The sequence below is a fragment of the Channa argus genome, chromosome 3, assembly GCF_033026475.1.
Source record: "Channa argus isolate prfri chromosome 3, Channa argus male v1.0, whole genome shotgun sequence".
Taxonomy (NCBI): Eukaryota; Metazoa; Chordata; class Actinopteri; order Anabantiformes; family Channidae; genus Channa; species Channa argus.
Window position 1 is genome coordinate 21,792,536 of NC_090199.1, and position 17,327 is coordinate 21,809,862.

General features: G+C 39.9%; 3 protein-coding genes across 5 annotated transcripts; 1 reads left to right on the forward strand and 2 right to left on the reverse strand.

Annotated features, from left to right (window-relative positions):
- Positions 1 to 1,499: 1,499 nt before the first annotated feature.
- r3hcc1l (R3H domain and coiled-coil containing 1-like) lies at positions 1,500 to 7,697 on the reverse strand. Of its 2 annotated transcripts, none has more exons than XM_067497881.1 (7): positions 7,499 to 7,697; positions 6,540 to 7,030; positions 6,250 to 6,446; positions 5,959 to 6,029; positions 5,739 to 5,834; positions 5,481 to 5,621; positions 1,500 to 4,079 (listed from the first exon to the last, which is right to left on the reverse strand). In XM_067497881.1, the coding sequence occupies exons 1-7, from the start codon at positions 7,554 to 7,556 to the stop codon at positions 4,027 to 4,029; spliced, it is 1,107 nt and encodes a 368-aa protein (XP_067353982.1). In that variant the 5' UTR covers positions 7,557 to 7,697; the 3' UTR covers positions 1,500 to 4,026. The 2 variants fall into 2 exon arrangements, with proteins under 2 accessions (XP_067353982.1, XP_067353983.1); XM_067497882.1 differs by having other exon boundaries at positions 7,417 to 7,527.
- Positions 7,698 to 7,832: 135 nt separating this feature from the next.
- crtac1a (cartilage acidic protein 1a) lies at positions 7,833 to 12,995 on the forward strand. 2 transcript variants are annotated; one of them, XR_010913881.1, is made up of 15 exons: positions 7,833 to 7,981; positions 8,583 to 8,788; positions 8,887 to 9,083; positions 9,180 to 9,316; positions 9,401 to 9,557; positions 9,646 to 9,780; positions 9,908 to 10,044; positions 10,119 to 10,255; positions 10,375 to 10,457; positions 10,647 to 10,747; positions 10,831 to 10,999; positions 11,761 to 11,906; positions 12,218 to 12,257; positions 12,342 to 12,439; positions 12,855 to 12,995. XR_010913881.1 is itself a non-coding variant. In XM_067497880.1 (14 exons), the coding sequence occupies exons 2-14, from the start codon at positions 8,592 to 8,594 to the stop codon at positions 12,347 to 12,349; spliced, it is 1,644 nt and encodes a 547-aa protein (XP_067353981.1). In that variant the 5' UTR covers positions 7,833 to 7,981; positions 8,583 to 8,591; the 3' UTR covers positions 12,350 to 12,813. The 2 variants fall into 2 exon arrangements, 1 of the variants encoding a protein (XP_067353981.1); XM_067497880.1 differs by lacking the exon at positions 12,855 to 12,995 and having other exon boundaries at positions 12,342 to 12,813.
- Positions 12,996 to 13,750: 755 nt separating this feature from the next.
- Positions 13,751 to 16,781, reverse strand: golga7ba (golgin A7 family, member Ba). Its single transcript, XM_067497883.1, has 5 exons — positions 16,675 to 16,781; positions 15,585 to 15,710; positions 15,226 to 15,378; positions 15,045 to 15,146; positions 13,751 to 14,935 (listed from the first exon to the last, which is right to left on the reverse strand). Exons 1-5 carry the CDS (start codon positions 16,684 to 16,686, stop codon positions 14,852 to 14,854), a joined length of 477 nt encoding a protein of 158 aa, XP_067353984.1. The 5' UTR covers positions 16,687 to 16,781; the 3' UTR covers positions 13,751 to 14,851.
- Between the last annotated feature and the right edge of the window lie 546 nt (positions 16,782 to 17,327).

Consider the following 17,327-nt stretch of genomic DNA (forward strand, 5'->3'; position numbering starts at 1 on the left):
AACCATATAAACCATGGGGATGTAAGAAACTAATTACCCCCATCATAATGTGACAAACAGTAATGTAAGTAAGTAAGTAATTACCTAACAAGTAAGGTAAGTAGAGATAATCAGAATCAGTCATTTATAGCACATTCACCTAAATTTAGCAAACATTTGTCCTCGTAAACTGACAGACAGACCAGGCTTTGGACTGTGAACCTGGTGCAGCACAGACACAGACCCTTACAATTAAATGCAATATATACCAGTCTTGCCAACACACTACTGGTTGCTCAGTGGTAATAAATCTGTTTGATAGGGTCATTTGTGGGAAAGTTTCAGTTTTAAAAAAAGGAGAGGGTGTTGAGAGGTGTGTTTACTCATAGTGTTTAGTGCTAAGAAATGCACCACCCTACCCCACCACATGTCCTTTATTGTGGTGGGACATTTGATTATTCTTTCATTTGGACCATGACAAACATTTCTTTTGCTCCATGACATAATAGTGATTCTGCAGAGTTGGCACATGGAACCACCACTTGCTCAGTAGTGGTTTGTGTTTTTGTAGTTAATCTAATGATTGTTTGTGAGGCACACAGCAAGCTGCTCTGTGGTGCATCCTCTCCTCATGAAGCCACAGTAAAACATAAGATTATGGGCAAGGCTCAGATCTCACACGATGATGGTAAAGTGTAGCTACGGGTCGTATTGTGTAGAACAACAGTGCACCGGGAGGTCCACATCTCCTCTGAAATAAAGCCTATTAAATGTGTCCACATTAGCTCTACATTGAAGGATGTGTGTGCACTGACATACATGTATACATGTAGATATGTATATACATACATTGCAGGTGAGCCGTACCAGGCAGGAGCCGTATCAGAGATGCCCAAGTCAGAGACTGCGGACGGTGTAAGGATTAGGACAGAAGACCGGCCGACAGTTTTTGCAGCAAGGGTCTTTAACAGAATTGGAAGCAGAGAGGCAGGTTTGTAATCACTGACAACTACAGCATTACTACAACTACTGACATTTGTAATATTGTATTGAACAATTTGGATTTTTTAATAAGTAATGAGCTGAATATCACATATACTCTGATTAAACCATTTTTTCAAACAACATATCATCTTTTTTTAAATGCTGTTACCCAGCAATCTAGTATATCAGTGGTATCCTTTCCCCAGCCATAAGTTCCTAATGAGGTTAACAGCAAATCTAAGTTACATGTTCAATGTCTTACATGCTAAATTTAGTGACAGACATTCATTTTCTGTTATGTTGAAACCCCTGAATAGGGGTTACTTTTCGGCTGCAAAAGGGTAAACTTATACACTCAGGTTGTTTGCAAATAATGATGGGGTCTTTACACAGTCACCAGCTTACAAGATCACAATATATTGAATCTTAACCACTGTATCTCAAGTTATATTGTATCACCAGATACAATATAACCAATACACTGCCCTAATACACTGCCTTAATGGAAAACAGAGTTGAAAATCCAAAATCGTGGCTACATTCTTATTAACTTTATTTATTCAACAAATTACTTTAATAAACATTTCACGGTTACAAAATAAATGTTCACCAGTAAAAGTTCAATGACCCTGGAAGTGTGACTGTGCAGCCCATACTAGAGATGCATCAGGATGTAGTTTTCAAAATGTTTGCAATTTCCTGGTTTTCTGCACAAAATGTGATCTGATCTCCACTAAAATCTCAAATATGAATGAACACAATATTTCTAATATGACAAAACACAGTCATGACCTTTCATGTCTTTATTGTACACACCCATTAAACATACAAAGTGATGGTGGAAAAATATTACCGACACTAGGCTTCAGATGTCAATAAACATCAACCAGAGTCAGGCAAACCTGGACTCCAGTCAATTAAACGAGAATGGATGTTTGGTTCAGAGCTACTTTCACTTGAAACTCTCAAAAAGTGCCATTATCCTATTCACAAGCAGAATAAATTGCAGAACTTTGACCTAAACTATGAGTTGTTGATCTGCGTGTAGTTGTTAAGGGTTACAGGGTAATCTTAAAAACTTTAGATACTATTAATGTAATTAGACATAATTACAGACAAAAAAGTAGAGATGATTTGTCACTGTGGCCGCTCTGTATAGAAGGGGGTACTAAGATCACTGCAAAGACACAGAACAGGATGCTCAATGAGGTTTAAAAAAAACAGCAAGACTTAAAGGATTCACTGGAGTTTGCTAACATCTTGTATTATGAGTAAACCATATACAAAACATTGAACAGAAATGGTATCCACGGTCGAACACCACACAGAAAGCCACTGTTCTCCAAAAATAAAAACCTTGGAAAACACACATGCTGCAAACACCACCTTGACACTTGTGGAAAGACTTGTGGACAGATGAAACTAAGAAAACTGTCTGCAAAAAACACACAGCCTTATGTATAAAAAGAAAACTGTATAATAACAGGAAAACGTCATCCTACCAGTGAAGTACCGTGGAGGGAGCATCATAATTTGGGCCTGCTTTGATACCACTGGACCTGGAATGCTTGTGGAGGCAAAAACGAATTTCCAAGTTTAAGAAGGTATCTTACAGGATAACATCATGTTGGGTTTCAGCAAGCTGAAGTTCAGAAGAAGCTGGTAGATGCAGCAGGACAATGAACCTAAACATCAAAGAAAATCCACTACAGAATGGGTCTGGAGACATATAATTCTAAGAATATGGCACAGCTAATGCAGTTTGGTAAGAAAGAATGGTCCAAACTTACTCCTGAATGGCCTAAGCTACAGCTGCAGGGAACACTTGCTTTAGCCACAGGTGGTTCAACCAGTTATTAAAACCCTATTGCCAAACCACTTTGTACATTTAATGTATGTGTTTAATAAAGACATAAAAAATAATCACTGTGTTTTATCAGCTCTGGAGTATTGCGAATGTTGATATTTTTGACTTCAGTAAAGGTCAGATCTCATTTTATTTCATTTTAGTTTGTGTCTTGAAAAGGTAAATTTGTTAAATGACAAACCTAAATGAAACAGGTCTGAAGAGTGAAGAATACTCAAACGAGGATACGAGAAGACATGTTATGAAGAGTGGAGGTAAACATTACAGTGGATGTAAAGTAGGACTACTCTAAGGTCTACGTATTTTTCCCCCCTAGACAAACCCAAAAAAGTATTTATTTGTAAATGGCTACAAAAATTTGGAGAAAATGAGTTTGTCCACTAAATGCAAATATACATGTGTCCAAACCCACGTTACCATCATCTTTATCTATTCTGTTCAGACAACAAGACTCCTATACCTTAAATGTGTACACATTAGCACAGGATAAAATGAGAGAATTCTTTTGACAAAAACAAAACCATGATACTGAGCAAAAAAAAAGAAAGAACAGCAGTGTCTCTGACCTAAACAAGAAAAACCTACAGAGTGAATTTTTTCACTGGATGTATTCAAATGCTACAAACTCTATAAAAACACAATTAAAATGTTGTGCAAATTTAGCCACTCAAACAGAATCGGACTTTATATACTGTATAATGCTATATTTTAGTCTTTATCAAATTAATTCATATGATATATGACCTTTAACAACAAAAAAAAAACCTTCCTGTCCTCACACTTCCAGTGTCATCTTTTAAAACATTAAGCCATATATAAGCTATAGGAAAAAAATAATCAAATGAATGAATAACCCTGAACACAGTCCATGCTTCATGACACATCATTGTTAGATATGAAATTAAGTCCAGGTGAAACAGTGCCAGTATGAACAAAGTATGAAGATGAAGGTGAGGGAACAGTGGTGGGATGTAATGCACAGAGAATGATCATGATCAGTAGCAGTTGATTATGAACTGTGGCAGGAAAAACTGGTAGGGATCCATTTCGGGGAAGGAGGAGTGACCATTTGAGGAAAACAGAGCACAGTAAGAAAGAAAAAAGTCTTTAGCCTCTGCTGACTCAAAGAAGCTTAAAAAAAGAAAAACTTAAAAACACAAAAAAGGGGGGGGGGGGGGGGGGGGGGTTCTGTCCAGTCAGTTCCCCTCCCAAGCGTCTTCCCTCTGTTTCGCCGCCAGACGCTTGTGTTCTGAAAGATAAATCACGCACAGGCAGTTCAACATATCAATCATCAAAAGCCCTTAGATAAACAACAGTTTGTTGATTTTCTACTCTAAGTTTGGATCACTCTCTCTGCCACATGCAGCAAAAGTGAAGTGCTGAGGCAGCCTGAGGATTCAGTGGCCAATGTCTGGATGCGACCGTACGTGGCATCTTTCCCAAGGACATGACATTCAGCACATGATGTACATCTGCAATGACTGTACGCACTGTGATGTTAAATAAAGAACACAGTAGTGCGTTGATGTCAGGAACAAAGGAGTTTTTTTTAGTTTACCATACTGAAGACCCAACAGTTCAGTGGACAGCCACTTGTGGTTTTCTGTGCCTATATACTTATGTGTTCATCTGTGAAGGGAAATGGCTGCTGTACTGATTATAGGTCTGTTATGTGTGCAGCAGTGGATTTAGAGCAACTTCTCTTTGCATCAATTTGCAATACATTTCTATATAGTATAAAAACAGCTCCCACTTGTGGTGGGAACATTCAAATACAAAGTAGGATCTTAAGGTAAATATAATGTATTTTAAATTGATTTATCATCACGGTTGAATAAGCACCTTCCTCCCATGGTCAAAAGGGATGAACGTTAGATTACTAGCCAACTTTAAATTGTCTGTAGGTGTGAATATCAGTATAAACTGTTGTCTGTCAATTGTATGTCTCTGTTTTGGCCCTGGGATTGAGTAGACTGGTGACCTGTCCAGGGTGTACTCTGCATCTTGTCTAATGAAAGTTGGGAAAGGCTCTAGCCCCCTGTGAAACTAAACAGGATAAGCTGTTGAAGATAACAAATGGATAATTGAGCATTGATGCTCTTACCCGATAACATTCTGCTTCATACGTATTAAACCTGTTATTCACTTTAGCAACAACCCACCAAAAGTTAAAATCTGCATATTTTAATCTTCTTTAAACTCTCAACTATTAGAAGAGAAAACACCCACATTTTACAACAGATCAGTGCTGGCTCTAAAGCTACATGGCAAATTTTGTATAGCTTGATGAATATAGTCATTGGCTGAATACATTTGTGTATAATATTCAGTCCTCTAGATTGCAACCAGTTTAGCAGCATTTGGAACCTTTTTTGGAGCAACTGGGGCTAAATTTTAGAACTTGGTGTACCAGTACAACTTGCAAATATACTGATCTCTTTTTTTGATTTTTCATCATCATTGTATATCACATGAAACACTAGGAGGAAGCACTTTGCAGTGAAATTTTCATTATCTGAAAATATTTCTGGTGCAAATTCTTGTCTTTGAAGGAGGGTGAAGCTCCGGTCCTCCATACACAAAGTAGAAAGCTTGCAGGAGAGAGTACTAGTGCTACTAATGCAAAAGGTTATTCTGGAGCCTGATGTACCTCTTGCTTCCTGAAGTTTCTTCCTCTCTGCCTCACGCTGCTCCTTTGTTAAGGTGCTCTTTACACCAAGAGCACCAATCACAAGCTTGCGAGCCAATGCTGCACTGGTCGGAGGTCTCTCTTTGGCAGGCAGGAGGTACTCTGTGGATGGCAAAGAGAAACAAATGATGAGGGAAAAAATAATATTAGTCTTCAAAAGTTTAGGACATAAGGAAAAAACTAACAAAAGAGAAGCAGGACAGAGGACTGCCTTCGTACCGGAGCAGCTTCGGGCTTTGGCCTTTGTGGCATTAGAGGATTTGGAGAGTGGTCGCAACTTCATCAGTGGATGTTTGGATCTTAGAGCTTCACGGGCTTAAAATGTTAAAGAAACAAATTGCACAAGTCAACACACTAGTTAATCTAATTTGAGAACACATCTGTAAAATATTTGCAGAGGATAGTGTTTTGTAAGATGTTTTTCCAGAGCTTCACTTACCTGCTATGGGACTTGAGAAGAGGCCCAGGGCATGTGTGTCATCAATCCACTTAATGTCAAAGCCTCTCTGTCTGAAAATAAAGAATGAGATCACACATAGCAGCTGTAAAGAAAATAACAAGCAATAAAAATGATACTTGTGCTGTTTTGATTATTATTAATCGCAGGGGACTCACGTTCATAAATATCACATTTAGACATTTCACTGCTCTTTTTGTTGTTAGGTCATGACTGCACACAGAAACCATTATACTATACATTTTAAAATACTAAATATTGAATTATACATACTGGTAGCACTGAAATAACTTGAGAAGGTCTTCTGTCTTAAAATCACCAGGAAACTCATAGATCTCCACAATGTGAGAGAGCTCATCGTCTCTCAGGTCAATATCATCTTCACTGCCATCCTCATTTCTGTCCATGTTATAGTAATCAAACCTGGGGTCTTGGATTGACTTCTTCTTTCTACCTTCCTTAATAGCCAACTGGAAGGGAGAGAGTAATAACATTAAGACATGAGAACAAGTGGGAGATGCAGAAAATGATGAAAAGTACCCAGATGTACATCATGTTCTCACCTCTTCAAGCAGGTGTGGATCTAGACAATCTCCATCATCATTGAACAGAGTGTCCCAACTTTCCTCTTCTAGCTTTTCTTCCTGAGCGGATGTTGTTTCCAGTCGAGTGGTAACCTCTGGCTGCGTATTGGTCGAGTCAAGCTGCCCATTTACCACCACGTCTCCATCTTGTATCCATTCTTCCTTGACATCAGGATTGTTCTTACCATTTCCTTCAACAGCTGCCGTCTTCTCTGCTGCTCCAGCCTTGTCCTTCTTGTTCTTGGCATTCTTTCGTGCCTTGTCTGTGTACCGAGGCCTGGGTCTTGGTTTAACCTCTGCCTGAGTATGAGTTTTCTCTTTGGTGGCAGGTTGTTGTTGTTGTTGTTTTGGAACGTACAGAGCCTGACTTGGCCTCTTTGACTGAGAGGAAGAGGTGGATGCTTTCTGGGATGGTGCACAGTCTTCCTTTGGATTTTCCAAATCCATTATTACATTTGTTATTAAAACATCTGGATCAAGGAGGAGCGGAAATGCGTGTCATAGTATGTTATAACATGTATTACAGCTTTCTTAAACCTTAACGAGTCCTGAATTAGTTTAATCTTTTTGTCTTTTCGGCTTATCCCGTGAGTTCAGGGTCGCCACAACGGATTATTGTCCTGGATGTTGATTTGTCACAGTTTTTACACCGGATGCCCTTCCTGCATTGGTTTTATGATTGTCTTAATCAAGTTGCATTTAAATGACCTGGACTTGCTTTATTACGTTTTAACATTAACTTACAATGCATGGACTAGCACAATTTAGCTAGCTATGTTATTCGACTTAGCTAACAGTATCTAAACTTCATCTCGTTTGGGTTACTTGTTTACCGTGAACACAAAAAGAAAGTTACCACACAATGCGTTTTCCAGCTGCTTTTCATTGACATGTTTAGAACAGAATTATGCAGAATGATCGCTGCTCGTTCATCTTACCTATATTTGGCTTGAAACAGATTTTCGTCGCTCTACTGACGCAACCGTAGCATGGCATTCTGGGAGATGGTGTTATTCTGTAGGGAGCCCGTTGAACCGGCGTTTACAACGGCCATATTTGTTAAATCTCTAATTTTTTTTTTTGTTAAAAATAATTATTGTCCTAATGCTCGAATATATGTGCTGCAGAAGGATTTATTATTGCGTTTGTAGCCTGACCACCCTGTTGGTTCAGCGGTGCCTACAAATTGAGCAAACATCCGCGTCCCACGTGCGCAGAAATACAGGCCAACCATTGGTTAACAACTTAAATATTCAGATTGTTCTTCGCTGATTGGCCCTTTTTCGACACATTACGCAAGCTGAAAAAACACAAGTTGTGTAAGGTGGACAATAATTTTCAAGTGATTCAATATTGGGGGCACCCTCCCAACGTAGCAGCAAAGTCATATAATTTTACCATACCGGTGGTGGATCTGACAGGTAAGACACTAATTAGATACTGAAGGGAAAGTCCTGCAGGTGAATGCTTAGCTGCAGACAGACAATGAAGAGGAATGAGCTTTATGCAATGAGCTGAACGCACGAGCTCCCATTACCTCATTATGTCTTTGGTCTGTGTCTTCATGAAGTAGATTCGCTTTTATTGAAAATTCCCATTAATGCAGAAAAGGTCATCAATAATTTGGGTAAAGTGAGCTTATACTGTAACTTTACATTTTTGGGGACGTATTTACAAACTATCTGTAAAAGTGCGATTTCTTAATTAAAGTTGTGTTTACAAGTGTTTGCCTCAATCATGGGTCACTGATATTTGATTTTCCTCCCTAATGTAATTGTCTCTCTTTTCACTTCTTTTTTTGTTTTGTTGTTGTTGTCTCTACCTGGATGTGTTTCAGATTTGTAGCTTTTCTACACTTTGATTGTTTTAGTTTCTTGCTTTTATCTCTTTGTAAGCACCACAGTAGTCTGTCTGTACACATTATATTTGCTCATTATGCATTGTATATGTCCAGCTTTATTCAAAAGGCTTGTGCAGCTTAAACTCAAATGCATCAACCAACCCTGCTGTGTGTCCAACCAGGTTGCAGTGATGTGGGGTTCAGTGCTGCTGCTCCTCCTGTTTGGACTCTGGCATCAGTGCCATGCCCAGAGCTCTGAGCCCATGTTCCAGGTTGTAACACAGACAATGCTTCCTCCTGACAGTCTGCACAATCCAGTGCAACTCAACTATGGGATGGCTGTAACCGATGTGGATGGTGACGGCACCTTTGAAGTGGTGGTGGCAGGGTTAGTGTGAAAATAACAGAATGAACGTACACAATGTTTAGTTTAGAATGTTTACGGAAATTGTGTGAGGAAACTAAATCTTTGATGTTCTCCCTCAGGTACAATGGCCCCAACCTGGTTCTCAAGTACGACCCCACCCAAAACAGGCTGCTAAACATTGCTATTGATGACAGTAACTCTCCATATTATGCATTGAGGGACCAAGCTGGAAATGCTATTGGAGTTACTGCCTGTGATGTAGATGGAGATGGACGTGAGGAAATCTACTTCCTCAACACAAACAATGCCTACTCTGGTAGATAGTGCATTAAGTCCTCCAAACCTTTTGGCTCAGCACATCATTTGCGCTGAATCTTGTAATAACTGATTTTTTTATTTTTTTTTTATGCAGGTCAGGCAACTTATTCAGACAAGCTATTCAAGTTTCGTAACGGCCGCTTTGAAGATCTTCTGAGTGATGCTCTCAATGTCCGCCGTGGTGTTGCTAATCGCATGGCGGGACGTTCTGTAGCATGTGTCGACAGAAAGGTCAGTAAATCCACTTTAAGGTTAAGGATTTTTCGCTTTATTTCTCTTATTTCTCTCCCCTTCTCTCATGTTGTTGTTCAAAAGGGAACAGGCCTTTACTCAATCTATGTGGCCAACTATGCCAGTGGAAACATCGGTCACCATGCTCTCTTAGAAATGGATGAGGCTGCCAGTGATGTGACCAAGGGCATCATCGCTCTGTCGGACGTGGCTGTCGAGGCTGGAGTTAACAAATTAACAGGTCAGGAATTCGATTAGAAAAATGAAATGTGTGGTGTTTTAAAGTTGGTTCAAAATGCTAAAGCCCTCTGGGTTTGCTTGTTGTGCAGGAGGTCGTGGTGTGGTGGTTGGACCAATCCTGAGTCAGTCAAGGTCAGATGTTTTCTGTGACAATGAAAATGGACCCAACTTCCTCTTCAAGAATAATGGAGACGGGACTTTTTCTGATGTGGCCAAACAAGCAGGTGGCATAGACAGTGAAGAAATTAATAGAATTTCTAGTAGAAAGACTCCAGATCACCACTGAAATGTTACTATTATTTTTTTATGCTTTATCATCATTTAACTTTAGCACTGTCTCCATGTCTAAAGGTGTTGAGGACTGGTACCAACATGGCAGAGGAGTAGCATTAGCTGACTTCAACGGTGATGGAAAGACAGATATTGTCTATGGCAACTGGAAAGGCCCACACAGGCTTTTTCTGCAGGGCAGTGACTCCAAATTTCGGGTATGGCCAGAGGACAGGGCGGGGGAGGGGGATAAAAAATAAAATGGAAAGACTTAATGGTGTTCTCTCTGCAGAATATTGCTACCGGAGGATTTGCTGCCCCCTCCCCTATTCGCACAGTCATCGCTGCAGACTTTGATAATGACAAAGAGCTGGAGGTGTTTTTTAACAATATTGCCTACAGAGGAAACGCCCCTAACAGACTGTTCAGGTGACATTTTATGTTTGAACAAGCTCCAACGAGAGGAATTTGTTCATTAAGAAATAATGAATCATTTCAAAATTGTTTACAAAATGATTAATTTTAATAATTTTGCATGGTTTTTGCAGGGTGTCACGGAGAACTGATGCAGATCCTTTGATCGAGGATCTGAATGTGGGGGATGCTGCAGAGCCTCAGGGAGGAGGAACAGGTCACTTATCTCTAATCACTACAACATCAGTTTTCATCAGTCTTATTCTAAAATTGCTGTAAGCTATTTACAAAATGTGATATCTCTGCTTCCTATCTGTTTGGATGAGATTTACAGAGACACAGCTGTCCAATGCAGGGTAGTTGCTATGTGGGTCAGCGCAGTTAAAGCTCTGTGTGTTTTGGACAGGTGGCACTGTGACAGACTTGGATGGGGATGGACAGCTGGACCTTCTGCTGGCACATGGAGAGAGTGCCCAACAGCCAATCTCTGTCTTCAAGGTCACACAGGTGTGTGTGTGTGTGTGTGTGTGTGTGTGTGTTATAACGTGACTCTGATTATCGACAACCTAACCTGTAACCCTTGTTGTCAGGGGTCATCCAATAACTGGCTGCGAGTCATCCCTCGCACCAAGTTTGGCTCATTTGCCCGAGGTGCCAAAGTAAGAGCCTTCACCAATCAGAGTGGAGCTCATACACGCATTATTGATGGAGGCTCCGGCTACCTATGTGAGATGGAGCCTGTTGCACACTTTGGTTTAGGTAATTTACTCTTTACATTAGTCACGCTGAAAGAAGGCGGGATCACGTGTCTCGACTACAGGACAGTGTACATTTTTCTTACATATTAAACACACACGCTTTGTTAATTGTTATGAGTACTTGTACCATCTAGTACCATCTTGAAAATTAGTTTTAAAAAAATAGAAAAAAGTATTAGCTTCTTGCCAAGAGTTAGACTAGAATATTGATACCACCATCACATCAGTGCATTAATTACTTGTGAAGCTATAAGTCAGGATGTTATTAGCTTAGCTCAGCATAAAGACTGCTAACAGCTACCCTACATTTAGAAATATGCTTACAAGCACCTATAAAGCTTAATGATTAACATTAATCTTCAAACATATCCCAATCTTTGACAAGGCCAGGCTAGGTTTTAAGCTAATCAGTTTATGGTGCTATCTTAACAATCAATCAAATTTTATTCATGTAGCAAATTAATGCAAATTCAGTTGCTTTACAGTATATTAAAAAGTTAAAAAACAAGGCACACCAAAACAACGGCAATAGGATGTGAAAGTATGAGACTATAAGGCAACAAGAATAATGCACAGTAAAAGACCAAATATAGAAATTAAGATTATAATCAATAATAACCAGCAGAGATATGTGATTTATATTAAATTCCCATGTGTCCTAGATGTTGCAACTGTATCATCCAAACACACATTTAAAATGATTTCAAAAATGTTTTCACCTTGTGTGTGGTGCTCGGCTATATTTCTTGTCACGATTCCCAGGAAACGATGAGGTAAAGGTACTGGAGGTGTCCTGGCCGGACAGCAGGACCTTCACTCGAAGCCTTCAGCCTGGTGAAATGAACTCAGTGGTAGAGGTGGCCTATCCCAAAGAAGGCGAAATGTCAGCGCTTGCCAGTGACACAGAGGTATGCAATATAGATCAGTGGCCTAAAGTATTAGCAATTTAATGTTCCAGTTAGTCTCTGTGGGTTTATGAACTTATCTAACACACTACAGTCTGAGTCATCTCCTGTCTCTGTGTTAATTTTAGTTTAATTATTTTTAGTTTGATAGCAGAATATGAACAGGAGACAACACATGTGATGGTCTCTCTTTTGCATCCTTGTGTCTGCACTCAATCAGTTAACATTAACAGATGATAATATTTCATCCTATTTCTGATGTCTAAATCAACATTTGGTCTAAACAAAAATTATTTTTTCTCCTTTTTTTTCAGTGTGGCAAAGGCTTCACTGTCAAGAATGGCCGCTGTGCTGGTAGGTATTTTTTTAAATGAAATCTCTTAAAAATGAACAATACCACTTTTTTATCAAATTTCTTTTGTTTTTATGTCCCTACAGATCTTTGAGGATATGAAATGAAATTCTTTTACAGAAAACACGATTTTCAAACTTTTATCTGAGCTTTGAGACAGGGGCCTTCTTGTTTTCTTTACTCTGTAAGTAGATTTCATTTTTTCCTTCTTTTAACTGTTTTCTTCTTTTAACTGTCAGTATGCTAGATGAGTCAGATTCATCATTTTGTATGTATTAAAAAAAGGCCAATCTTTATTTAGTACTCCATGTAGTCTCACGCATAACTCTTGTCACTGAATTTTACGGCACACACACACACACGCAAGTGCTGCCTGCATGTTTGAAGATGTGCTGAGTTTGCACTTAAACCTGCAGGCTGCTAAAACAACTAATAAAGGACACAACATCTATGGTTGAGGATCTACAGAAGAAAGAGATTTTATATTGATGGATATGCTTATTTATTTCTCTGTCTATCTTCACCTGGTGTTAGGCTTTTCTTCTTTTCCACCATGCTTTTATCTTGTTCCCAACTGTTCTGTCACTCCTTTCATGCAGCGTTGGCTCCATTTTACGACAGCATCCACTCTACCTCTGTCTCCACATTTGAAGCCTCCTGTTTTAAGACAGTTTTACTGCACTGTGCCTTGCTGCTCTCAACACTGTCAGATCTCAAGAGATGGTAGCCTTGAGGATATCTGTGATACAGTAAGAAAGTCTTTAAATGCATGCCTGGACACAGATCTGCTTGATTGTGCTTGATGAAAAAGAAACTCCTTCTTTTGAGATGCAGTAAGAGTCAGTCTGTTGTATCAAAATGCATAATTAATAGTCTGGATATTCTACAGTCGGGATTTCATATTTGGTGCGGGTAGTAGTCCTTGTAAGTTAAGACTGACAAACTGGAATCAGAAAAATAATCTAGATCAAAGCCAAAGCTAGAAACATTTTGCAAGATTCTCTGATGTTTTAGTGCATGTAATATGTTGGATTATTATGTAATAATAATATGTCCTGTTTCATACATATATACATTTGCTGAAAATTCCGCTCTGTAATATAAAAATGTGCATAAAGTCAGAAATAAAAACATGTTTACCCAACTAATAAATTGTGCTACTGGAAGAAACTGTAAATACACTATTGATAAATGGTCATCACGTAAAATTGTTTTCAAACATGCAGCAGACAATGAGCAACATTATCATCAGCCTGGAGATTAATTTCTAGTCAACTAATGACATTTACTGCAGCACTGCAGAGTTGAGCGAAAACTCAGTTTGTCACTACTAATAAACCCTATCAAATTAATTGTGTGATCTGTTATTGATATAAAAATGTTTGTTAGTGCGGCTTATGTAGCAGCTAATTTTCTCTGCTTAAAAGTCCAAATACTTGTATCTCCCAAAGAAACACCTCTTATGTTCATGAAAGAAAGATGATCTGAGCGCAGCTGTGATGAAACAGTCTTTATTGACACCAGTCATATATACCTCATTGCCATGTGTATCAAACAACAAGCAATACGAAAGTTTGTTCTGGCACAAACTGTCACCAAAATAAAAGACACATTCACATTTGTGAGCCATATTTTTGGCAGTTATTGTTCTTTGGAAATATGTTTGGGAATCTAGTGTGTAATCTTGGTTTATTTTAAAACAATATAATTATGATTTAGGAAGACTTTTTGACCCATCCTTTGTCTATTTACTGTTGCATTTATTGCACAGTTTTTGCATAATCACAATTTAGGAAGAGATGGTCCCACTTATTAAAACAAAGAGGTTAGTACTTTGATTTGTGCATTTTTCTGTGTGTCTGAGAAATTAAACACAGGCTTAATGTGAAAAATATGGAAGATCTGCTACATTATTTACATGGACGGGCCAGATGACATTCATCTCCCACCAGACAGCACGATCTACAGCAGAGAAGAACAAGGAAAAGGTTCTTTGTATAGTTTATCTGGTGTCCAGGTAAGTGAAACTTTGTGATGTCTTGTCACATACTTTTTCTTCCATTTGATAGAGTCTGTAAACACAGAGAACGCTACAGATAACATTTTAAATCCAGTGTCTGGTGTGCAGGGTTAATGTGATTTCCTGGTTGGTCTCGTGTGGGCAGGGTGTGGCTGTGGCTGATCTGGTCCACATGGAGCAGCTGTGGTCGAGGTATGAGGTTTGGTGAGGTTTGTGGTCTTCACTCATGTCTCAACACTTCCTTTCATTCTTTTTGCACCAACCACGCAGGGAATGAATGAAGGCAGTGATATGATCACACAAAGTATCACCAGCTAGATTATTGTTTTTCTGTTTACTGAGACATTACGTTGTAACACGACTGTGTCAGCACATGCACACTTTGAAAGAAGCTGCTAAGGTTTTAAGCATGCACTGAGCATGTGAAGATGGGAAATAAAAGCCTGGTGAGTTCTTTGTGTGAGCATAGCTTAGACATATACAGTGAGTCTTGGGACAGGAGTGGTATTGTTGTCCTAGATTGTCCTCCAGGGCTGTGGGTGATCAGGTTGGACAAGGTATTCAGGACATACCCAGTCATCGAGCAGTGCTGCCAGACACGGAGCTGCTCCCTGAGCTGGAGCCACTGGAGCCCCGGTCCTCATAAATGGAAATCTCTATCTGGTGACATTAGTTGAGGACCAAGAAATTTGGTGTGAAATGTAATGAATTAAGCAAAACAACTAAATGCTTTTGTCTAATGGAACCCTTAAGGACTGAGAAAGGATACAACACGCATTCCCCTCTCTATAGGATCTGTGATGAGGAGACCTCTGGGAGCATAGATTTTCTCATTCTGCTCCTGAATATATTTGGCTATCTTCTTCAGCACCTGTCACACAGACATAGGAAAATGAGAAAAGGCAAGCAATATTAGGTCCATGCACTAAGACCAAGATAATCGGTCTGACCTTCTCATAACGTGTCTCCATGCAGAGGAAGATCAGATAAGCTGTAGCACAGGCCAGGCAGCCCTCCAGGTAGGACTGTCCTCCAATCTTTTCTGCCTCTGCGTAGTAGTTATTCAGTGTCTTCACAGTGTCCTCAAACAGTGTCCGCTCAATCTGGAGAGACATGCAGGACAAAATGATTGAGGGAATGGGTATTAGCCATTAGCCTACCCATAAGGGTTGAGTTTCCAGAGCTCCATTATAAAACAAGTTTTATTTAATTTTGAAAGATAACTTAATGATTTAAAAATGAAATCTTGTCATACCAAAAATGCTGCAAAAAAAGAGTACAGCTGAACCTATGTGTGACTACGACTCACCCTGCTCTCAAGCTCAGAGGGGAACTTGGTCTGAAACTTGCAGGTGGTCCCTTCACTGTAGTCTCTCTGGATGAACACTTTGTTGGCCAGAGATGCGCTGTGCCTCAGCTCCTGCAGATTATGGAACTATGCACACAAAGAGACGGCGTCAATGAATCGCCAGAGAGAGAGCTATGTCCCTCTGTGCGCCTGTCCATTTGTAACGTGTACAAATAGTGGCTGTTTTGGAAGTAAGGGATGATAAAATAAATAGAGACACGATGCGATCAATCACTCTGTGGCTGAGTGTCTGCGCTCATTCCTGCCGTGTCAACTGTTGGAGCAGAGCCCGGCACTGGTCAAAGCATCTTACACACACACACACGCACAGACTCTTGTCTTGTCTTACGGGAAAGCTCGCGGGACACGGAGCAACATTTCACTACAGCTCACAACAGATCGATGTGTGGAAACCAGATTAGACAGAATGATAACAGACCATCCACTCAGTGTCGAGTACACTGTTAATTATGTCGCGGTGTAGGCCATGTTCTTCAGTAGTTACTGTGAGATTTTGCTTTGGATGGAGGCAAAAGAGGCTGGAAAAGCAGTGAGGAAGGTCAGCGCTGTGTGGTTTCTGTCCATGGTGCTGAAGGCTTTTCCCCCGTGTGTGTGTGTGTGTGTGTGTGTGTGTGTGTGTGTGTGTGTGTGTGTGTGTGTGGCCACTCCGGATTAACGGGGCATCACAATAAACAAACCAGATCTGCCTTTAACATAACAGCTTAAAATCGCGGGCAGAGCTGTGCAGTCATTTCTATTTCAATTACGCGCGGCTCACTTTCACAATTCTCGTTTTCAGATTTATTTTCCTCTTTAAAATGCCAGAACACGCGTACAGGAAAAAAAAAAAACGATTCGGAGGAAACAGACATGATAATGTAGGACTCGATCGTCAGTCAGTGAGCCACAGTTTGACCGTGTGCAGCCTCACTGTCCTCTCTGACCATGTCCACTGCACCCAAGCCTGATTTGACCAAGTGATAATTCAATTGTTTGAGTTGCTGCTGGAAACCCGAGCAGGAAATTAGCCAGATAACAATACCAGTCCTACCTCTGTCGCCATGTTGCCATCCGTGACCGTAGGGACGAGTCCCTGCCTCCGCTGAAATCGCTTTAGTGGGACACAGGCAAGGCTGGGGGGGAGGGGGGAGAGGAGGGGAGGGGAGGGGCTAACATAGGTACAGTGTTTTAGTCACACCCCAGTGAGCCTGGAATGACCATAGGAGGACACTGCCCTACTCTGCCCTACTCTGTCCTACACTAGGACCCCAGTAATCTTTTGTCTAAGCCTGATTGCATCTTGTTTTTACAAACACTAGTATGAGCCATTTTAATTATCACAAAGAAATGTGAACAGCCAAGCAGTGGCGATGATGATATTTTATTAAATAATCTATATACTCATGTTTATAATTCATTAATGGGACTCTTATATATCTAAGTCTATGAAGATTCATCTTTTTTGAATCTCCCCTCAGGCAAAGTATCCACACAAGTTCATTTCAAAGTTTTTTCTGAAATGAGCGGCCTGGATGGAAATAAGAGTGCTGAGCCTAAAAAAAACTTATTGTATGGCAGGAAAAAAAAGCCACATAGAGCTGAGATGTGCTGCCTTAGTTTATAATTCAACACTTTACTTATGTTCTACTTTGCTTCAGTACTCTGTTAGCTTGTTACATTTTTACATCTGTCATGCCAAACAGC